The sequence below is a fragment of the Halichoerus grypus genome, chromosome 7, assembly GCF_964656455.1.
Source record: "Halichoerus grypus chromosome 7, mHalGry1.hap1.1, whole genome shotgun sequence".
NCBI lineage: Eukaryota > Metazoa > Chordata > Mammalia > Carnivora > Phocidae > Halichoerus > Halichoerus grypus.
The window spans coordinates 39713331-39737967 of NC_135718.1; the positions used below are offsets into that span (position 1 = coordinate 39713331).

Consider the following 24637-nt stretch of genomic DNA (forward strand, 5'->3'; position numbering starts at 1 on the left):
GTTCTCTTGTGCTCTCTCTCAGTCATTATCCCCCAAGGGAAGCCACTATCCTGACTTATAAGAGTAGGGATTAATTTGACCTGTTTTTGTGCTTTATTCAGTTGGATCCGTCTTTTGTTTATATTATGTTTGTGAGATCAGTCAACATTGTTGTGTAAATATTTTGACTGTTCATGTTCATTACTGTATAGACTTTCATTGTATAAATATACAGTGTATTTATTTCCTTAGTTAAGGGCATTTTGATGATTTCCTGATTTGTGCTATTATTATTTGGACTGCTATGAACATTCTAGTGCATGTCTTCTGGGGCACACATGTAGACACTTTTTTACATTTCTCTTGGATTATATACCTAGAAACAGAATTGCTGGGTCATAGGGTATATTCAACCTTAGTAGATACCACTAAGAATTTTTTAGTTGTACAGATTTGTGCTCCTATCAGCAATATATGAGGGATCTGGTGCCTCTACATTTTCACCAACTCTTGGCATTTTCCGCTTTTATAATTTTAGCTGGGTGGTGTGTAGTGGAATTATACTGACATTTTACTTTGTATTTCTCTGCTAATAAATTTAATTAAGCATCTCTTCATATAATTCTTGGCCATTAGTATTTTGTGTGTGTGTGAAGTGCATCTTCGAGTCTTTTGTCCACTTTTTAACTGAGTGTTAGTCTAGTTTTATGGATGTATAAAAATATTAAGGCCTAGAAATGAGGCCTGGGTCAAATACATGCATTATCAATATCTTTTCCCTTTCTATAAGTTGCATTTGCACTCTGTTAAATGATGTCTTTTGATGCGTGGAAGTTCTTAATTTTAATAAATTATAATATATAAATTTTCTCTACTATGTTTTGTGTCTCATTTAAGAAATCTTTGTTGGGGCGCCTGGGTGGCTCAAGTCATGATCCCAGGTCTTGGGGTTGGGCTTCCTGCTCAACGGAGAGTCTGCTTGTCCCTCTCCCTCTGCCCTTTCCCCCCAACCCCCCTCCCCTTAGCTCTCTCTCTCTCAAATAAGTAAATAAAATCTTTTAAAAAAAAGACTTAAAAAAAATAGGAAACCTTTGTTTTACTTCAAAGTCACAATGTTATTTTTGCACATACATTTATTTTACTTATTTGTAATTATTTTAGGTTACAATTTATTTCTATGATATATTTTTTACCATTTCCCTTCACTTTACTTTTTGTTTTTATTTGTTCACTTTCTCCTCTTGCATGTTCCACTGGAATAATTTTTCTTTTGTTCATTTAAAATTTACAGTCTAGGGGCACTTGGGTGGCTCAGTCGGTTAAGCATCTGCCTTGGGCTCAGGTCATGATCCCAGGGTCCTGGGATCAAGCTCTGCATCGGGCTCCCTGCTCAACGGGAAGCCTGCTTCTCCCTCTCCCACTCCCCCTGCTTGTGATCCCTCTCTCGCTCTCTGTCTCTCTCTGTCAAAAATAAATAAATAAAATCTTTAAAAAAATTTACAGTCTATTTTTATTATTCTGATGTTTATCCTTAACCTCATGTGATTATTCCTATGATTTTTCTCCCTGTCAATTTCTTGAGCTTGCCAATACTTACAACTTCCTTGGAATAGGTAATTACTTTAGCATATGTTTACTTCCATCTGATATTCTCCCAGTCTTTATCTTCACTCCCCCACTCCCACCCCATGAGTATCATCAGGAATTTTAATTAGGAAAACAATGTGTGCGTGTCTGTGTGTGTGCATAGGTGTATGTGTATCCTGAATTAGCTTACAAATAAAAAGATACGGAAAATGAAGAAAGAAGAAAAGACAGATTTAAATATATATATTTCTTTCCATTGTTTTGATTAATTCCACATTTGGGTAATAGACTTTTAAAATTTTTTTAACCCTAACTTCCTGTATCTTTTGTTGACTTCGTAACTATTTCTTTTTGCTGGAGTATTTCTTGCAAGTGTTTTGACAGAGATTATGAAGTTTTACATTCCTGATACTATCTTTGTTTTATCTTTGCATTTAAATGAGAGTTTAGCTGGACATAAAATTCTTGATTTGAAGTCCCCATTTTATGGAGCATCCACTGTTTCTGTTGAGATATTGGATATAACCTGATCTGTTTTCCTTTGTCAGTGATGTACATTTATTCCTCTTGAAGCTCTTAGATTTTTTTCTTTTTCTGTGATGTTATTTAATTTCAACAAAACATACCTGAGTCTTTTTTTTCCTCCCTTAAGACATCCTTCTTAACATTCCTTGAGCCATCTCAGTCTGAAATCTTTAATCTCTGTATCTGAGAAATTTAATGTATCATTTCTCCAAATATCCCCACTGTTTTTTTCTCTTCTTTCGATACTCCAATTATATCAATGCTGACACTCTCACTTCTGTCCTCCAAGCTTCTTAACATCCACCTTATTATTCTTTTTCCTCTTTCTGATGTTTTCAGAGAGAGAGTTCCTAAACCTGATCTTTCAAAGCTCACTGATTAATTTTCCTGCTGTATTTTCCTTCTATTCATCTCCTCTCTAGTGTTCCTTAATTACCAACTTTCATACCCAGTGATTCCATTTTTCTTCTTTTTAATAACTGCTTGTTTCTGCTTAATGTTTCCAATATCCTCTCTTATCTCTTTGGGTATGGTTTTTTTTTATCCTTATGTTAAATTATTGTGTTTTTTCCTGTTCCATTAACACTAATTCTTATGTCATCATATGTTTAGCTTTTCTGCTTTTCATACTTGTGCTTGTGCTCTTCAGATATCTCATTCTTTTTCCCTGTGAACTCATGACCTTGGGACGATCGGCTTCTCCTGGCTGGTGATGAGAGCCAGAGTTGCAGCATGATCACGGCTCTATGGGGGCCTCACTCAGAGAGTCAGGGCATGTTGGGTGGAGGCTGCTTGGCTTTATGACCTGGGTTCAAGCACTTGTTTACATGCCTTCCACTATTCCCCAGCCCCCGGGCTTAGCAGCCATCATGGGACCGCTCAGTAACTTGGACTTCCTCTCAGTTCTGAGAATCAAGTGACCTCCATGAGGAGGGCCTGTGTGTGTAGAGGGTGAGGAAGGGTAGAAGCAGTGTTAGAATGTGCTCTGGGGGGGCCCAGTCAACATCCACTGCTGTCACTGGCACCCTTCCCTTCAATGCTGTCCTGATGACAACTCATGACTCCAGCTGACCCTGCTGTTCTTTTGTTTCATCTGGGCAATTCACGTGAAAGTAGGTCAAGTAGAAAGCTCCCCACCAGCCTAAACCTAAACCTGGTCTGGAGTGCCCAGGCCTTTCAGCTCCAGACTGCCATTTCCTACACGTACACATTGAGACCCAACCACCTTCTATCTCCATGAGGTTTTCCCACAATTTTCATTTAGACCCTAGGGAGTCCCCAGTCTTCTCACTTTCCTTTTCCATTTTTTTTTAAAAGATTTTATTTACTTACTTGTCAGAGAGAGAGAGAGAGAGAGCACAAGCAGGGGGAGCGGCAGGCAGAAGGAGAAGGCTGAGCAGGGAGCCTGACGCAGGACTTGATCTGGGGACCCTGGGATCATGACCTGAGCCAAAGGCAGATGCTTAGCTGACTGAGCCACCCAGGTGTCCCTTCTCCCTTTTCTTCGAGAAGCCCTGTGCTGGTCTGTGAGGACCCTATGCTAGTCTATGAGGGAATGTGGTAAGTCTCCATTTTTTTTAAGTCACCCATTGTACAGATTTGTAATATTTATTTTATAGGTCATTTGCAATTGAGTTTACTTTTGTAAATCAACATTACAAAAAATAACAATAACATCAACCGCTTACATTTACACTTAACAATGTGGTGATCATTTTTTAGGAGGCTCACATGTATTAATTCACTTACTCCTCATAACAACCCTCACTCCTCTAACAACCCTCGTAACATTTTTATTTCTCTTTTACAAATGAAGAAACTAGATGGAGAGAGGTTAAGTTTAGGGTCAAGGCCATCTGGCCCTGAGTCTGTGCTCTTAATCACTACATTATAGCTGACTCTAAATTTATTTTCTAATTTTAAAAAAAGATTTATTTATTTATTTATCTTAAAGGGGATGGGGAGGGGCAGAGGGAGAGAGAGAGAATCTCAAGCAGATCCCCTGCTGCAGAGCCCGACCTGGAGCTCGATCTCATGACCCTGAGATCATGATCTGAGCCAAAACCAAGAGTCTGACACTTAACTGACTGAGTCACCCAGGCACCCTCTAAATTTCTTTTTTAAAAGGCTGACTCAACCCCAGCACTCTTTCTCCAAAATTTTTATCTTCTTCTCCATCCCAAGTCTTACTGCTTTAATTAGCAATATCCTGTTGGGAATATTCCCCAAGTAGTTAGATCTTTGGGTTTATGTTGGTAAGAACAGATTTTTCATGTAGGTCCCATTTTTGGAATCTTTACTTATCTGACAACATTTGTTAATACAAAGAAAATGGTGTTTATGCTAAGCTCTTGTGATTCTAGGGCAGAATCCTGTTTGCAAATTGAGACTCTGTGGATACCTCAAGGCTCATTTCTCAGGCAGAGAAGCCAGGAAAAATTTTAATTCCTTCTGAGAAAATGAGGCAGAGTTTGCTAGTGTTCTCCAAGAAGCTTCCTGCATCATCACCTGAGATGCCAGATAGTAGACAATCCTTTACTAAAGGTTGAAGTCAAGAAACAGAGCATCTCGGTAGTTTGCATTTTTGTTGATTTTCAACTTGATAAATGCCAACTTTTGCACGAGGTATGGGCTGAGAATGAAGTTCTTCTTTTCAAGAGTGTGGGAAATACTACATATGCCGAAGTGTCCTAAATCTCCAACATCCTGTGCATGGCTGAGTGTGGATGAGGTTAGAGGCCCAGCCTGAGAAAGATGCTCTGTCCCCAGAGCTTCCTTTGAGAGTGGCACCTAACAGGCAATTCCTAGGTTTCTCTGGCTATGAAGCCCCTGAGCCAAAGGGGCTTTGTACTGGTGAACTCGCCCTTATTCCCCAAAGTCGCTTTGGTGATTGTGCAGCTCCTTGGCTCCAGTGGGGCACTAGAGAAAAATTTAAAGTGAAAGTTGCTTTTAGTTTTGGTAGTTTCATTATTTCAAGATCGATTACTTTAATAATGAAATTTGCATTAGTACCTTAATGGACTTTATACTTTTTATCCTGACCTGGCCATATTTGAGAAAATTTAGAATCACAATATTATTCTTGGGTCAGCAACAGAGCTATGTACAGCCATGCAAAATTGGGAAAGAAATGAAGTCATATGTATGTAAAGGCATAAATATAATTTTTATAATCAGGAAATAATATTAAAATGACAATACATATGGGGCGCCTGGGTGGCTCAGTTGGTTAAGCGACTGCCTTCGGCTCAGGTCATGATCCTGGAGTCCCGGGATCGAGTCCCACATCGGGCTCCCGGCTCTGCAGGAAGCCTGCTTCTCCCTCTCCCACTCCCCCTGCTTGTGTTCCCTCTCTCGCTGTCTCTCTCTCTGTCAAATAAATAAATAAAATCTTTAAAAAAAAAAAATGACAATACATATGTATTTATGGCAAATGAGATCACATTTATGTATATGATTCCCTGGAGCCAACCTCCAAATGCACACATACCTTGCTTTACTTTATTATTTCTGCTAACCATAGTCAAAGGTCACACTGTTCTTTATTTGCAAAAGGTTTTGGACAAGTGGGCTGCACCACTGACCATGTTTACCTACATTCTTTACCTTTCTTCTTTCCCTGGAAACAGATGTATACACTAATTTGCTTATTGAAACTCAAGCTAGTTGAGGAAGGTAAAGGTACACATTTACTGGTATACACTATGCTGTCAGTTATTTCAGTATATACGTGGGCCAGCTTAGGTTGGTTCCTGCCTTTACTTGTCCTTTGATTTTTAATTTTTTAAAAATTGCATAGTGAGCGTCTTTATACATCCTTCTACATTTGCTCAATTAATTCCTTAAATATGTTTTTTTTAAGTGGGATTAATGTTTCAAATCTTGTGTAAATTTTTAAATCTATTGATACTTATGACTAGAATGATACAAATAATTTGAATCTCTATCAAAACAATTCTGCTAGTATTAATATTTGCTTTAATTACATTTAAATTATGGAATCTTTAATAAGGAGTTATGAATAAAGAGACCATATAATTTATGATCCAAACTTTTTGGCCTTTGTCAAACCTTTGGGAATGAAAGGGGATGCTATTATAACTGCACCGACACTACAGCCAATCTACTCTCTCCTTCTGTGAGTTCAGCTATTTAGATTCTACATGTAAGTGAGATCATGCAGTATTTGTCTTTTTATATCTGGTTTATTTCACTTAGCATAATGTCCTCCAGGTTCTTCTATGTTGTTCCAAATGTATTACTTAAGATTTTATTCTTAACAATCTTAAAAGTGTAAAATGGTATCACGTTGTGGTCCTGATTTTCATTTTTCTGATTATTAATGAGCTTGAGCATAATAAGACTGCACTGATACTATAGATCAGTTTGAGAAGAACTGATATCTTTAAGATTTTTGAGTTTTCTTATACATGATGACACACTTTGCTTGTTTAAGCCTTCTTTAATTCTGTTAACTAAAGTTTTCTCCATGTAAGTCTTGAGTAACTTTGCTTAGATTTATAACATATATTACATATGACATTTAATACATGTCTATATTATATAAGATATATTTATACTATATAAAATATAAATATTTCTACAATATATTACTTATAATATATTTATATTAAATATATATAATATATACATTTATATATTTAAATATATTTATTATTTTTCATACATGATTTATTATTTTCCATATATATTTGTGTATATACACACATATTATTGGTGGTGGTATAATTTTAATTTTTTAAAAATATGTTCTCTGTTCATTACTGGTGTATAGCAATCCAGTGGATTTTAAAAATATTGGCCATGGGACACCTGGGTGGCTCAGTCAGTTAAACATTTGGCTCTTGGTCTTAAGTCAGGTCTTGATCTCAGGGTCGTGAGTTCAAGTCCGGCATTGGGCTCCATGCTGAGTGTGGAGCCTATTTAAAAAAAATTGACCTTATATTCAGCCATATTATTGTTTTTGACAAATAGTCTTTGACTCTTAGAGGCTTTCTATATAGACAAACATATCACCTGAGAATATAGGTTTTTTTCTTCCTTCTCAATGCTTATTCTTCATAGTCCCCCTTTAAAAAAAAAACCAAAAACCTGCACTAACCAGACCTCCAGACAATAATGAATAGAAATGGTGATATAGGGCATCCCTTTTTATCCCTAATTTTAAAGGGATTGCATCTCTGTGGCTCACCATAATAATGTTTGTTGGTTTTTTTGCGGTAGATACATTTTATTAGGTAAAGAATGTTCCTGTTCATTCCTAGTTGATTAGATGTTTTTATCATGAAAGGGTGATGAATTTTATTAAATACTTTTCTACATCAATTGAGATAATTATATGGTTTTTCTATTTTAACTCATTAAAATGGTATTTACCACCCCTTTTTATTCTTAATATTATTATTTGTGTCTTCTCTCTTTTCTATTCTATGAGAAGTTTGTCATATTATTAGCTTTTCATTTTTTATTTTTTTCATATTATTAGCTTTTTAAAGACAAACTTTAGGACTTGTTGACCCTCCCTATCGAATCTTTGCTTTCTGTTTTTTTCACTTCTGCTTTCATATTTATTATTGCCTTTCTTCTGCCTTTTCTTAGCCTTGTTCTTTCTAAACTGCTTCCAATTGGTTGCTTAGCTCATTCCTTCTCAGCCCTTCTTTTCTAAGTACTATATCCTTTCCTTCTAATTATTACTTTACTTTCAATCCACACAATCAGGTATGAAACATTTTCATTATCTTTAGGTTCTGGTTATTTTTAATTTTTACTGTTATTTTTTTATTGACTTTTAAGTTACCTAGAAATGTGTTTTAAAGCTTCCAAACACATGGAAACTGAATGTACTTTTTGTTACTGTCATCTGATTCGATGGCACTGTGGTAAAAAATATAATCTGTATGTCAGCCATTCTTTGAAATTTTTGAGAGTTACTTCATGGCCCAGATGTAGTATTTTTTTTTTTTTTTTGTAAATATTGCATGCATGCTTGAGAGGAATAGTTATCTTCTAATTGTTGGGTGCAGAGTCCTATTTAAGTCCGATAGATCGATGTGTGTTTCAAATCTTCCTTATCTCTCATTTTTAAAAACCTTCCGTAATGATGGTGGATCTGACAGATTTCCTGACCTGCACTACAGGCACATGGGGTATGGTCTGTGAGCTCTGTGGCTGGTGCTGAGGTGCTGGGGGAAGAGAGGAGCTCCTGAGTCCAGATGGTGACCATGCTGGACAAGGGGCAGCCCCCTGTGGAGTATCAGAGCTGTGGGCTCCTTCTCTTTGGATTGGCAGAGCGGGTTACCTCCAGATCACAGCAGAGTCCACAGCCTTCCCGCTCACAGGCTGGAGGCTGGAGGCTGGGCTGGCTCCGCCTGGGTGTGAGCTAAGCAAGTAAACTGCTTCCTTGATGCAGCCACTGAGATCATGAGCTGTGTCAGGCACAGGACTAGGCTTCAGCCCCTGCCTTCACAGGCTCCCAACCGCTGTGGCAGGAGCAGACTCAGGTTAAGAAGCAGACGTCGTAAAACGAAGAGGCGTTTGTTACAGGGGCCAGGGGGTGGGGCACCCATTCTGGCTGGGGGGCATCACACCACACGGAGGCCCCCCATCTCACCCAGGTGCATGGCCTAGGTGTCAGGTTATCTTTTCAGATTCTAGCTTATGGGATGATTTTGAGCACCTGTATTCCTCTCTTCTCTACTCAAGTAGGGGGCAGACGCTGACTTTTCCGGTCTCAGGAGGTCTCAGGAGGTTGTGGCAGGGTTAAAAACAGAAGTTGCTGCAGGAACCTCCCTTCCTGGGTTTATATCTGAAAGGAACCTCCCTTCCTGGGTTTATATCTGAAAGGTTGAGCCCTAGAAGAGGTTTCCAGAGGTATTTTAGAGCAGAAGTTACATACTGCTGTCTGGTTTGAGCTGCCCCATGTAAGAACATTTTAAAATTAGGTGCTGACATTTAAAAATGTGATTTCACAAAACATGAGACCTCTTTGTGCACCTGGCAGCCCTGGGCCCGCTTGCGGCTCCCCTGATGCACTTCGCACATCCCCCAGCCACTGCTGATGACTTACCGTGCCTGCTCTGGCATTCTCTTACAGTTTGCTCAGGAAGTGAAATATTTCTCCTATAAACATCTCCATTAAGTGGGGTTAAAAACTCAACACCCAAAAAACAAAGAATCCAGTCAAGAAATGGGCAGAAGACATGAACAGACACTTCTCCAAAGAAGACATACAAATGGCCAACAGACACATGAAAAGGTGCTCAACATCGCTCAGCATCAGGGAAATCCAAATCAAAACCTCAGTGAGATACCACCTCACACTGGTCAGAATGGCTAAAATTAACAAGACAGGAAACAACAGATGTTGGCAGGGATGTGGAGAAAGGCCTTGGGTCAACCTACACTGTTGGTGGGAAGGCAAGCTGGTGCAGTCACTCTGGAAAACAGTATGGAGGTTCCTCCAAAAGTTGAAAATAGAGCTACCCTATGACCCGGCAATTGCACTACTGGGTATCTACCCCAAAGATACAAATGTAGGGATCCGAAGGGGTACGTGCACCCCAATGTTTATAGCAGCAATGTCCACAATAACCAAATTGTGGAAGGAGCCGAGATGCCCTTCAACAGATGAATGGATAATGTGGTCCATATATACAATGGAATATTACTCAGCCATCAGAAAGGATGAATACCTATCATTTACATTGACATGGATGGAACTGGAGGGGATTATGTTAAGTGAAGTAAGTCAATCAGAGAAAGACAATTATCATATGGTTTCACTCATATGTGGAGTATAAGAAATAATGCAAAAGGACCATAGGGGAAGGGAGAGAAAACTGAATGGGAAGAAATCAGAGAGGGAGACAAACCATGAGAGACCCTTGACTCTGGGAAACAAACTGAGGGTTGCTGGAGGGGAGGTGGGGGGGATGGGGTAACTGGGTGATGGACATTAAGGAGGGCACGTGATGTGATGGGCACTGGGTGTTATATGCGACTGATTAATCACTGAACACTACATCTGAAACTAATGATGTACTCTATGTTGGCTAATTGAATTTAAGTTAAAAAAAGAAAAAGAAAGAGGGGTAAAAGTTTTAAAAGTTCACTCGTATCAGGAGAAGCAAGAGGGAGTCCGTTTCCTGGTGTAGGTGAAGACTGACCCAAAGTGTTTAGTATGAAATAAAGTGTGTCTGGATAGAAGGCTGGAACCCTAAGGCACCAAAACGAAGCAAACGGCTTTTCTCACGAACATCCTGCTCCGCTCACGTCCATCATTTGCGTGAGGCTCAGAGGGACAAATGTGCTCAGTGAGTTAGCTGTGTTAGGGACTTGGCTGAGGAAGCTTGAGAATGAAAAGAGGCTCACTGTTGTCCATTTGGATGGGGCTCAACACTTGTCATTAAGTGGCTGTACATTTTTAAAAGCGAGATTTCTTGCACATTTGAGGTGGTGGCTCGACAGTCAGGCAGGTGTCAAGAAGTATGGAAATGTATGGCCCCAAATCTGTTGGTTTGAGCCTATTGAGAACCAAGGATCTTCCAACATAAGGGGCTTCTTGTGGGGTCTGGGAATGTGGATGGGAAAAAAATCACATCCCTGTCCTCTAACCTCTAATGGAAACTTAACATGTCTTTCCTACGTGAGGGTAAGCAATAAGCCACCGCGATATTACCACGCAGGTGACTTTATTGCTGGTAGCAACTGTAGGTTTTTTAATCCACATTCCAGCTGGTACAGACGTCTCTAAATATTGTTTCTGTTTGTCACGATGTCAGGATTGTGGACTTACTGTATCTGTGCTAGATCTTGCTGTTCACTGGGTAGAGAAAGAAGCACATATATTTCTATATCATAAGTCTCCTTTCTAAATATTTTGATAACTGTATTTCAATATAACTGGTTTCTTTTATGATCCTAGCTAATTTATTTTGGACATTAAAAATGTTATTCTGAGAAGAGAGTCAGCCTCCCCAGACTGAGAGGAGTGCATGGCACAAAAAAACAGTGACTGGGGTGCACTGTGGGCTGGTGGGGGACTTCCTGTCCCTGACCCAAGGCCATGGGCGTTGCTGCAGGACCTAGAAATCCACGTTGACCAGCTTCGCCCACACCGCCACCTCTGAGACTTATCAGCCTGGGTCTTTGAGCAAGAATCTGCACCCAGGGGCACTTCTGTTCCCATGCTGGTGTGTGTGTGGTGGTGGTGGGGGGCGGGTTATAGGAGATAGGTGGGGTGATAACCAGTACCCAGAAAGCCTCGAGGAGCCCTCCTCGTGGGCTAGCTCCCTTCCACCGATGGCAGGGCCAGGACAACAGGGGCTTCCCTCAGCCCTGCCCTTTGACAGAGCCGAGAGGAACTGAGCAACCTCCTAGCCGTGGAGGCAGCTTCCTCCTTGTCTGTCACGTGGAGCTTGGCTCCCGTTCCTCACAGCCTTGTGTCGCACAGCCCGCCGTGCCTGTTCGGAGAGGAGCCAGGAGCACAGAGCCAACATGGGCTCGGGGGCCAGCATGCTGAGGGCCTTCCTCCTCCTCCTGGGTAAGTGAGGAATGCAGAAATGGGGTGGACGGGACTCTGCTATGGCAGGGCTGCCTCAGTGAGTGGGAAGCCAGGGGAGCAGTAGCCCCCTGGGGCTCAGTCCCTTAAGCACAGATGTGTCCCTTTGGATAGACAGCTTTTCCACATTTTGAGACAGGAGACAGTGAGCAATGATTTTGTCTGTTTCATTCCAGCTGCAACTTACAAACGCTTCTGGGCCAGAGGAGAACAGGAAAGGGTCATGTGGTAGAGAGAGTTGTGGGCTCAGGACCCAGACAAATCTGGCTTTAAATTGTGGCTCCATTGCTTACAAACTGCAGCAAGCTTCCTAGACCCTCTCTCAGTTTCTGAACCCATAAAAGGGGGGATAATAATGCATCTCTTCTAGGATTGTATGAAAATTAAGTTCAATTTAATTAAGTCAAACCAAAATAATTACATAAAATGGGAAAATGTAGGTATATAGATGCTTCTCTATAGTTAGTGGTGAATCAGTCTTATTATGGAGTGGAGTAGGCTCTCAGTCACCCAGAGGTATCCTGGCTTTTTATTTTTTTATTTTTTTAAATTTTTTTTAAAGATTTTATTTATTCATTCGAGGCACAGAGATAGAGAGAGAGAGAGCACGAGCAGGGGGAGAGGCAGAGGGAGAAGCAGAGGGAGAAGCAGGCTCCCCGCTGAGCCAGGAGCCAGACGTGGGGCTCGATCCTAGGACCCTGGGATCATGACCCAAGCCGAAGGCAGATGCTTAACCATCTGAGCCACCCAGGTGCCCCGTATCCTGGCTTTTTAAAGTCATTTTTAATTCTGTGCATCAAAAGAAGGAAGAAGGGAGAAAGGCAGGGACTCATAGAAAAGTAGTGCCAGATATAGAGGGAGAAATGTAAGACCAGAGAAGCAGACAGAGAGGAAAATCAGGAGAGATAAAGATCGAGGCACAGAATGATGGTTAGAATGATATGTATAGACAGAGATAAACAGAGATGAAAGAGCCATGCACTTTGCAAAATCTGCTTTGACATTAACTGTTATTTCTTAAAAAGGCAACAAATGTTCCTCATCTGCACAAAGATGCTTTTTCTCAGAACTTGCACTGGGTCGAGACTCAAAGGCAGGCAGTCTATCTCCAGATCTAATCTTCTGTCTGAGGAAGCAATAGTCTGTATTCCGGACATGGGCAATGTTATTCCCGTGGGCAGGACTCTGTCCGAAGCCTGCATCCAGCCCAGGAGTGAACAAAGACCTTGGCTTTCTGGGAGTTAGCATGGCAGGCAGAGAGCCTCGGCATCTAGCAGTTTACACGTGGAAATGGGCATGTATAATGAGTGGCGGTGGATGAGGGGTGGTTAGAACGAGCAAGCAAGAACGAGGTGTGTGCAGGGCAGAAAATGCAAAGCGTGCTCAGTAACGTGGCAGAAGGTGGCAGGCGTCTTAACTTGTTTCTGCTTTTGACCTATCTAGATATACAGACCAGTCTGTCCTGGGGGGAAAATAAAGGAAGTTAAATTTAAGAAATCCAATGAAAAAAATGTGCATATGATACGAACAGGCAGCTTGCTGAAGAATTACAAACAAATGATAAGCCTTGAAAATGCTCAAGGTTCCAAATAATAAAAGAAATAGTAACATGTAACCTTTTTGAGTGCATCCATCATGCTGCATACTCCCTTCAGCACTTTACAGTAGCTCATTCCATCCCTACAACTTCATAAATAGGTCCCACCATTGTTTGCCTTTTAAGGATGAGGTTTTAATTAGTTGGTCAAGGTATCACAGCCGGTTAGTGTTTTCGGATACTATTGGGTAGAGACAGTAGTGTTTAGGAGTGTGTGCCTCGCTCTAAACAACCCGAATGTAAATCCTCTTTGGCTGTTTACCAGCCCCGGGAGTTTGGGAGATTGTCCATCCTCTCCTTGCTCAGTTTTCTCATCTGTAACTTGGGGATAATGATTGTACCAACCTCACAGGGCTGTTGAGAGAACTCCGTCTGTGACCACATTTAAAGCACGGGGCCAGTATGTGACGTGAGGTGAGCACTCATCCTTGGATATTTGGAACACTGATTGACCCAATCTTCTCAGGAGGCAATCTGACAATATGCAGCGAAGTGCCCACTGTTCACAACCTTTTACCCAGAAATTCCACCTTCGGGAACTTATCCTGATGAAATAATAGGGTAACAGCTCCCCAAAATATTTAATAGGATGTTATTCAGCACTGCAGACCCCAGTAGAAACCAGAAAGAAATGATTTTCAGTCAGAATCTGGCTAAATCCAATACGCTTACATGAAAGACATAACTTTCTCGAAGGACAGAGGACAGGTGACATGGACAGAGGAGAGGTGACAAAGTGATAGTTACAGAGTTACAGGTACAGAATTATATTTTGCATATGTTTGCTTGCTTATCCAAAAATTGACTAGAAGGAAATACAGCACATTGTTAATAGTTTTCTTTTACTTTTTCTAGGAAATAGATAATGAGGCATCTTTTGATTTCTTTGTATTGACATTTTTCATAATGATCATATATATTCTTAATACCAAATAAATAAATTTCTATGCACCAAAAAATAGCATGATAGCCTGTTGAAAGTTGTAAGAAGTAATTGAGCTTTTCCTTTATGAACTGGTGAAAGGAACCTGGGAGATTCTCTAGTGATGCCTACTAATACACGGCAGGTGACCAGGCCAGTCACCCCGGGGCATAGGAGAGAGCTGTGCATGAGGGCTTTTGGGAACATGGGAGCAACAAGGACATCTCTCCCTACTCCTGTGATATCAAGGCTTGCATGAGCCACTATTTTCCACATACAGAGTAGTTGGAGAGTTTTGGGAAACCCAGTTTTCCAATCTTCTAAAACTATTTTTAAGAGTGAGATCAATATAACAAACATTCGTGGACCCAACACCTTGATTAATGCATTTTAAAATTTGGCTGGTTTTTTAGATACATGTATTTGAAAGTAGATAGATAAATCAACATATCCATCAAAGAAATAGAATGTCAGAAATGGAGTTAATGCCCTCTGGGCTCCCCTCTTCTGTCTTGTTTTCCTCTCTCCTCCGGAGGAAACAGCACCCCTGCTTTGCGCTTCCTTCCTGTATTGCTTTCTAGAGGTTCAACATGTGACATGAATGTCCCCACAGCATACTCAACATGCTGCCTTAGGTCCCCATGCTGATCACATAGATCAAACGTATTTGTTTCAACTACCTATACGATTCTTTTGAAACACTACGTCATAATTCAGTTGTACCTTCCAGTATTGATCAAATTTAGGTTGTTTCTTAGTTCTTGTATGGTCGCTGATGCTGCAATGAGCCATCTTCTAGAAGCCCCGTGCGGCTGTTTTCTGGGAGACGATCGAGAAGAGGTGTTGCTGTCACGGGTATGGGCAATTCTCCCCTCATTGGATATTGCCAAATTGCTCTCCAATGGCGAGGCCTGGACCTCTCTGTCCCCCTACAGGCTTAGTGACACTCAATAGTGTGAGACTTCTCATTTTTTTGCCAATCAGAGTTGTAAAATATTATCTCCAAGTTTTTAGGTTGCACGTTTCTGATTACTAGTCAGAATAACCATTTTCCCTGTGTTTATCAGACAGCCAGGTTTCTTTTTCTGTACATTTCCTGTGGTTTTCTTTGATTATTGGTCTTTTATGTATTTTTTCTGGGTATTAATTATTTGGCTCTGTCATGTGTTGAGATATCCTGTCTCAGTATATCACTTATCTTTTATCTTTGTGGCATTCTTTGCTCTGCAGAATTCTTTAAAATGAGATACAATCACATTTATTATCCTTTGACTTTTGGTGTGTCTGTTTTTTTTCCCTTGTCTAAGAAACTTTTTTTTTTAATTTAAAGTGGTCGCATTTTCCATGATTGTACCTTTAATTTATTTGGAATTTATTTTTGTGTATGGCCTAAGCAAAGGATCTAATTTTAGTTTTTTCTATATGAAACATCACTTGTCTTCATATCATTTATTTCACAATCTTTCCTTTCTCCCCTCTTTTTTAAAGAAAAATTGCAAGAATAATAATACAAAGAACCCCTGTATGATTTGCCGATTTCTTAATCAAATCACATCATTTGCTTTATCTTATGTTATCTCTCTAGAGAGATATGTTTATACAAAACAAATGAGGATATAAATATATATACTTCTATATATAGAAAGAGAGAGACGTCTTTTTTTCAGAGCCATTTGAGAGTAAGTTGTATATATCATGGGGTTTTTTTTCAATCCCTAAATACATTAGTGTGTATTTCTTTTTTTTTTTTTTTTTTAATTTTTTTATTGTTATGTTAATCCCCATACATTACATCATTAGTTTTAGATATAGTGTTCCATGATTCATTGTTTGTGCATAACACCCAGTGCTCCATGCAGAACGTGCCCTCCTCAATACCCATCACCAGGCTAACCCATCCTCCCAACCCCCTCCCCTCTAGAACCCTCAGTTTGTTTTTCAGAGTCCATCGTCTCTCATGGTTCTTCTCCCCCTCCGATTTCCCCCCCTTCATTCTTCCCCTCCTGCTACATTCTTCTTCTTCTTTTTTTCTTTCTTAACATATATTGCATTATTTGTTTCAGAGGTACAGATCTGAGATTCAACAGTCCTGCACAATTCACAGTGCTTACCAGAACACATACCCTCCCCAGTGTTCATCACCCAGTCACCCCATCCCTCCCACCCCACCCCCCACTCCAGCTACCCTCAGTTTGTTTCCTGAGATTAAGAATTCCTCATATCAGTGAGGTCATATGATACATGTCTTTCTCTGTTTGACTTATTTCGCTCAGCATAATACCCTCCAGTTCCATCCACGTCGTTGCAAATGGCAAGATCTTATTCCTTTTGATGGCTGCATAATATTCCATTGTATATATATACCACATCTTCTTTATCCATTCATCTGTTGATGGACATCTTGGCTCTTTCCACAGTTTGGCTATTGTGGACATTGCTGCTATAAACATCGGGGTGCACGTAGCCTTTCGGGTCCCTACTTTTGTATCTTTGGGGTAAATACCCAGTAGTGCAATTGCTGGATCATATGGTAGCTCTATTTTCAACTTTTTGAGGAACCTCCATACTGTTTTCCAGAGTGGCTGCACCAGCTTGCATTCCCACCAACAGTGTAGGAGGGTTCCCCTTTCTCCGCATCCCCGCCAACATCTGTCATTTCCTGACTTGTTAATTTTAGCCATTCTGACTGGTGTGAGGTGGTATCTCATTGAGGTTTTGATTTGGATTTCCCTGATGCCGAGCGATATTGAACACTTTTTCATGTGTCTGTTGGCCATTTGGATGTCTTCTTTGGAAAAATGTCTGTTCATGTCTTCTGCCCATTTCTTGATTGGATTCTTTGTTCTTTGGGTGTTGAGTTTGATGAGTTCTTTATAGATTTTGGATACTAGCCCTTTATCTGATATGTCATTTGCAAATATCTTCTCCCATTCTGTCAGTTGTCTTTTGGTTTTGTTGACTGTTTCCTTTGCTTTGCAAAAGCTTTTTATCTTGATGAAGTCCCAATAGTTCATTTTTGCCCTTGCTTCCCTTGCCTTTGGCGATGTTTCTAGGAAGAAGTTGCTGCGGCTGAGGTCGAAGAGGTTGCTGCCTGTGTTCTCCTTTAGGATTTTGATGGACTCCTGTCTCACATTGAGGTCTTTCAACCATTTGGAGTCTATTTTTGTGTATGGTGTAAGGAAATGGTCCAGTTTCATTCTTCTGCATGTGGCTGTCCAATTTTCCCAACACCATTTGTTGAAGAGACTGTCTTTTTTCCATTGGACATTCTTTCCTGCTTTGTCAAAGATTAGTTGACCATAGAGTTGAGGGTCCATTTCTGGGCTCTCTATTCTGTTCCATTGATCTATGTGTCTGTTTTTGTGCCAGTACCATACTGTCTTGATGATGACAGCTTTGTAGTAGAGCTGGAAGTCTGGAATTGTGATGCCGCCAGCTTTGCTTTTCTTTTTCAACATTCCTCTGGCTATGCGGGGTCTTTTCTGGTTCCATACAAATTTTAGGATTATTTGTTCCATTTCTTTGAAGAAAGTGGATGGTATTTTGATGGGGATTGCATTGAATGTGTAGATTGCTCTAGGTAGGATTGACATCTTCACAATATTTGTTCTTCCAATCCATGAGCATGGAACGTTTTTCCATTTCTTTGTGTCTTCCTCAGTTTCTTTCATGAGTATTTTATAGTTTTCTGAGTACAGATCCTTTGCCTCTTTGGTTAGATTTATTCCTAGGTATCTTATGGTTTTGGGTGCAATTGTAAATGGGATCGACTCCTTAATTTCTCTTTCTTCTGACTTGTTGTTGGTGTATAGGAATGCCACTGACTTCTGTGCATTGATTTTATATCCTGCCACTTGACTGAATTCCTGTATGAGTTCTAGCAGTTTTGGGGTGGAGTCTTTGGGATTTTCCACATAAAGTATCATATCATCTGCAAAGAGTGAGAGTTTGACTTCTTCTTTGCCGATTTGGATGCCTTTGATTTCTTTTTGTTGTCTGATTGCTGTGGCTAGGACTTCCAATACTATGTTGAATAGCAGTGGTGATAGTGGACATCCCTGCCGCGTTCCTGACCTTAGGGGGAAAGCTCTCAGTTTTTCCCCATTGAGAATGATATTCGCTGTAGGTTTTTCATAGATGGCTTTTATGATATTGAGGTATGTACCCTCTATCCCTATACTCTGAAGAGTTTTGATCAAGAAAGGATGCTGTACTTTGTCAAATGCTTTTTCTGCATCTATTGAGAGGATCATGTGATTCTTGTTTTTTCTTTTGTTAATGTATTGTATCACGTTGATTGATTTGCGGATGTTGAACCAACCTTGCAGCCCAGGGATAAATCCGACTTGGTCGTGGTGAATAATCCTTTTAATGTACTGTTGGATCCTATTGGCTAGTATTTTGGTGAGAATTTTTGCATCCATGTTCATCAGGGATATTGGTCTGTAATTCTCCTTTTTGATGGGGTCTTTGTCTGGTTTTGGGATCAAGGTAATGCTGGCCTCATAAAATGAGTTTGGAAGTTTTCCTTCCATTTCTATTTTTTGGAACAGTTTCAGAAGGATAGGTATTAATTCTTCTTGAAATGTTTGGTAGAATTCCCCTGGGAAGCCATCTGGCCCTGGGCTTTTGTGTTTTGGGAGATTTTTGATGACTGCTTCTATTTCCTTAGTGGTTATAGGTCTGTTCAGGTGTTCTATTTCTTCCTGGTTCAGTTTTGGTAGTTGATACATCTCTAGGAATGCATCCATTACTTCCAGGTTATCTAATTTGTTGGCATAGAGTTGCTCATAATATGTTCTTATAATTGTTTGTATTTCTTTGGTGTTGGTTGTGATTTCTCCTCTTTCATTCATGATTTTGTTGATTTGGGTCATTTCTCTTTTCTTTTTGATAAGTCTGGCCAGGGGCTTATCAATCTTGTTAATTCTTTCAAAGAACCAGCTCCTAGTTTCGTTGATCTGTTCTACTGTTCTTTTGGTTTCTATTTCATTGATTTCTGCTCTGATCTTTATTATTTCTCTTCTCCTGCTGGGTTTAGGCTTTATTTGCTGTTCTTTCTCCAGCTCCTTTAGGTGTAGGGTTAGGTTGTGTACTTGAGACCTTTCTTGTTTCTTGAGAAAGGCTTGTATTGCTATATACTTTCCTCTTAGGACTGCCTTTGCTGTATCCCAAAGATTTTGAATAGTTGTATTTTCATTTTCATTGGTTTCCATGAATTTTTTTAATTCTTCTTTAATTTCCTGGTTGACCCATTCATTCTTCAGTAGGATGCTCTTTAGCCTCCATGTATTTGAATTCTTTCTGACTTTCCTCTTGTGATTGAGTTCTAGTTTCAAAGCATTGTGGTCTGAAAATAGGCAGGGGATGATCCCAATCTTCTGGTACCGGTTGAGACCTGATTTATGACCTAGGATGTGATCTATTCTGGAGAATGTTCCATGGGCACTAGAGAAGAATGTGTATTCCGTTGCTTTGGGATGGAATGTTCTGAATATGTCTGTGAAGTCCATTTGGTCCAGTGTGTCATTTAAAGTCTTTATTTCCTTGTTGATCTTTTGCTTAGACGATCTGTCCATTTCAGTGAGGGGGGTGTTAAAGTCCCCCACTATTATTGTATTGTTGTTGATGTGTTTCTTTGCTTTTGTTATTAATTGCCTTATATAATTGGCTGCTCCCATGTTAGGGGCATAGATATTTACAATTGTTAGATCTTCTTGTTGGATAGACCCTTTAAGTAGGATATAGTGTCCTTCCTCATCTCTTATTACAGTCTTTGGTTTAAAATCTAATTTGTCTGATATAAGGATTGCCACCCCAGCTTTCTTTTGGTGTCCATTAGCATGGTAAATGGTTTTCCACCCCCTCACTTTCAATCTGGGGGTGTCTTTGGGTCTAAAATGAGTCTCTTGCAGACAGCATATCGATGGGTCTTGTTTTTTAATCCAATCTGATAGCCTGTGTCTTTTGATTGGGGCATTTAGCCCATTTACATTCAGGGTAACTATTGAAAGATAGGAGTTCAGTGCCATTGTATTGCCTGTAAAGTGACTGTTACTGTATATTGTTTGTGTTCCTTTCTGGTCTATGTTGCTTTTAGGCTCTCTCTTTGCTTAGAGGACCCCTTTCAATATTTGTTGTAGGGCTGGTTTCGTGTTTGCAAATTCCTTTAGTTTTTGTTTGTCCTGGAAGCTTTTTATCTCTCCTTCAATTTTCAATGACAGCCTAGCTGGATATAATATTCTTGGCTGCATATTTTTCTCATTTAGTGCTCTGAATATGTCCTGCCAGTCCTTTCTGGCCTGCCAGGTCTCTGTGGATAAGTCTGTTACCAATCTAATGTTTCTACCATTGTAGGTTACATATCTCTTCTCCCGAGCTGCTTTCAGGATTTTCTCTTTGTCTCTGAGACTCGTAAGTTTTACTATTAGATGTCGGGGTGTTGACCTATTTTTATTGATTTTGAGAGGGGTTCTCTGTGCTTCCTGGATTTTGATGCCTGTTTCCTTCCCCAAATTAGGGAAGTTCTCTGCTATAATTTGCTCCATTATACCTTCTGCCCCTCTCTCTCTTTCTTCTTCTTCTGGGATCCCAATTATTCTAATGTTGTTTCGTCTTATGGTATCGTTTATCTCTCGAATTCTGCCCTCGTGATCCAGTAGTTGTTTATCTCTCTTTTTCTCAGCTTCTTTATTTTCCATCATTTGGTCTTCTATCTCACTGATTCTTTCTTCTGCCTCATTTATCCTAGCAGTTAGCGCCCCCATATTTGATTGCACCTCATTAATAGCCTTTTTGATTTCTACTTGGTTCGATTTTAGTTCTTTTACTTCTCCAGAAAGGGTTTCTCTAATAACTTCCATGTTTTTTTCAAGCCCAGCTAGTATCTTTAAAGTGATGATTCTGAACTCTAGATCTGACATCGTACTAATGTCCGTATTGAGTAGGTCCCTGGCAGTCGGTACTACCTCTTGTTCTTTTTGTTGAGGTGATTTTTTCCGTCTTGTCATTTTATGCAGAGGAGAATAGATTAATGAGAGAACAAAATGCTAGCAGGGTAACAACGTCCCCAGAAAATATACTCTAAACAAATCAGAAAAGACCTGAAGCAGTGGGAAAAGAAAGGGAAAGAGAGAAAAAAGAAAAGGAAAGAAAAAAAGAAAAAAGAAAAAGATGAAGATAAAAACAAACAAAAGCAGAACAAAACAAAACAAAACAAAAACAGAATGTGATCAAATATGATCAGGCTGGATTATAGATCAGTGCCACACACTAGATTTTGGGTGTATTTTGGTCTGTTAAAAGAAAGTCCCTCTCAAAATTTTAAAGAAAGAAAAACTTATATATGTACAAAAATAAGGGTTGATATGATGAAGGGATGGAATATGACTGTAAAGATGGAAATTATAAAAAATTTTAAAAAAGGATTTGATAAGTTGTTTGAAAAAAGAAAGAAGAGGCTTAAAAAAAAAAAAAAGAAAGAAAAAAGGGAGAGAATGTGATCAGGCAGGGGAGTAGAAAAAAAACATACACTAGAGATTTAGAGTATATTTTGATCTGTTAGAAGAAACTATCTCAAGATTTTAAAGAGAGAACAACTTATATATATATGCCAAAAATATGGGTAACTACTATGAAGGGATAGAATATGACTTTAAAAATGAAAAATAAAAATGTTTTTTTTTAAAAAAGGGATTGATAAGATGTTGGTTGAAAAAGGGAAAAAGAAAAATTCAAAAAAAAAGAAAAAAGGAAAAAAGAAAAAAAGACAGTTAAAAAAAATAATTAACTTTGAAAGACTAAAGAATCATGGTAAAAAAGCCATGAATTCTATGTGCAGTGTTCCCCTAGCGCTGGAGTTCTGCCGTTCTCATTGATCGGTAAACTTGGTCTTGGCTGGCTGTTCTTGCTGATCTTCTGGGGGAGGGGCCTGTTGCCGTGGTTCCCAAATGTCTTTGCCGGAGGCAAAATTGCCCCGCCCTTGCCGGTCCGGGCTAAGTAATCTGCTCGGGTTTGCTCTCCGGAGCTTTTGTTCCCTGCAAGCTCTCCGTACAGCTTTGGAGGGGGAGAGTGAAAATGGTGGCCTCCCAGTCTCCGCCCCGGCGGAGCCGAGAACTCGGGGTCCCGCTCCTCAGCGAGCCCCCAGAGAAAAGCCGTCAGTCACTCCGGTCTCCCCGGTCTCCGGCCGCACTCCGCGCTCACCCGGCCTGTGACCGCGCCTTTCTATCTGGCACCCGACCCCGGGTGGAGTCTCCAAACCCAGCAGATCCCCGCGCTGCACTCCCGCACCTCTCCTCCCGGGGGAAGAAGGTGAGTCTCCCCGGATCTGCCGCTTGTTGGGTCCCTGCTGGAGGAGCTGTGGCCCGACTGTGCCGCGGATCACGGTTTATAGCAACCCCGAGCTGAGAGCCCGCGCCTGGGCTCCGTCTCTGCAGCCGGCTTCCCTGCTCCGATACCTGGGAGCTCTGCCGCACTCAGGCACCCCCGGTCTTTCTGTGACCCCGAGGGTCCTGAGACCACACTGTCCCGCGAGGGTTCCACCCCCCACTTCGCCACCAGAGTGACGTCCCTCAGCGGAGCAGACTTTTAAAAGTTCCGATTTTGTGCTCCGTGGCTCTATCACTTGCCAGAAGCGGCCGTCGGAGGCCCCTCCCCCGCCGTCTATCCTCCCGAATATCGCCTCGGATTCACTTCTCCGCACGTCCTACCTTCCAAAAAGTGGTCGCTTTTCTGTTCAGAGAGTTGTTGCTCTTCTTTTCTTTGATCTCCTGTTGAGTTTGTAGGTGTTCAGAATGGTTTGATCCCTATCCAGCTGAATTCCTGAGAGGAGACGAAATCCAGGTCTCCTACTCCTCCGCCATCTTGCTCCGCCCCCATTAGTGTGTATTTCTTAAGAATAGAGACAATCTCTTGCATAACCTCAGCACAGTTAGCAACATCAGGAAAGTTAACATTGACAAAATACTTTCACATAATCTATCACAGTCCAATATTTTCACTGGACCCACCAATGCCCTTTGTAACCTTCGCTGTGGTCCAGCAAAGGAGCCAATGGAGGGGCAGATGTTGCATTTGGTAACTTTGTTTCTTTAACCTTCTTTACCTGGAACATCTCCTCAGCCTTTGCCTTTTATGACATTGGTATTTTAGAAGCTTCCATCTCCTTTTCTTTCAAAGAACATCCCTCATTTTGGAGTTGGCCTGATATTCTAGTGATTTCATTTATCCATTCTGTACTAGACAATGCATAACTGCTCTTGGGTCCTTCTCAGGGTTTCACATTTGGAAGCAGAAGATACCTATGTGAGAAAGGCTCATGTTCTTTTGACATGATGATAAAAGACTTGAAGCTAGATTTTGGATTACGGTTGTCACAATTCTAAATAAATTATTTGCCGCTTAACTACCAACCGATCAATATTGTTAAATTTTGCTAAAATATTGCTCTAAGAATAGCTATTGAAAATATCTGGTGAAATTTCTAGGCATTTTCTTAGAGGTTTGCACCTTCCTTTTTAAAAGGCTGCCAGATAAAATATTCCTATGGACTCTTAATGCCGACCAAAATGTCAGCCATCTGTCTCCGTTTTAATTCTGTTAGAAAGCACCCGCTGAAATCTATGTATTATTATAATCATGATAATAAAAGAAATACAATATCACTTTAATTATGTTTCAGTGCCTAAAACATTCTTCATTGAAAGAGCCAGAGTTATTGAAGAGAGCAGAGGCTTTCTTCCCGCCCTTAATTTATAATGAAAAGATGGCAGAGGCCGGGGTAAAGAGAATTAAATTCGTTTTTATCTTACAAGTCAAAGTCATCACTTTATTCCTTGGCTCTAACTTAGTCCCTGAGATCTTTGTAAAAAATCTTTCCTGACAGCTTTTCCCGTTTCAGATTCCTGCCAGGACAATGGTTCACAATCATGCAGTGAGTGGATTCCTGGAAGAAAGAATTCTTGACATGTTAGTTTTCTTCTGCTGTGCAACAATTTATCACAAATGTAACAAAATAAAACAATACAGTAGGGTCACTCAGAAAATCAGTGGAACATAAAGGAAAAAGGGAGGACCCCAGGAAGGTGAGGAGAAATGTCCTGATCAAGCCAGCATTCTCTTCATGACTGCCCATTTTCTAATTGGTTTGCTTGGTTTTTCCTTTACTATTGGATTTTAAGAGTTCTTAATATCTTCTGAATGTGAGTCCTTTGTCAAATATGTGATCTGAAAATACTTTCTCCCAGTCTCTAGCTGGTCTTTTCATCCTCTTCACAGGGTTTTTCACAGAACAAAAGTACTTAATTTTATTTATTTATTTATTTATTTTAGATTTATTTATTTATTTATTTGACAGAGAGAGAGACAGAGAGAGAGGGAACACAAGCAGGGGGAGTGGGAGAGAGAGAAGCAGGCTTCCTGCCGAACAGGGAGCCTGATGTGGGGCTCA

The 24637-nt window shown here is 40.3% G+C and overlaps 1 protein-coding gene across 3 annotated transcripts in view; it reads left to right on the forward strand.

The window, feature by feature from the left end:
* Positions 1-11331: 11331 nt before the first annotated feature.
* TMEM273 (transmembrane protein 273) overlaps positions 11332-24637 on the forward strand; it is a 39968-nt gene continuing 26662 nt past the window's right edge. Inside the window, exon 1 of one of the 3 annotated variants that reach the window (XM_078077449.1) lies at positions 11332-11653. In XM_078077449.1, coding sequence (XP_077933575.1) covers positions 11608-11653 — 46 coding nt within the window. In that variant the 5' untranslated portion in view covers positions 11332-11607. The remainder of the gene's footprint in view (positions 11654-24637) is intronic. The other 2 variants (XM_078077451.1, XM_078077450.1) reach the window with 2 other exon arrangements.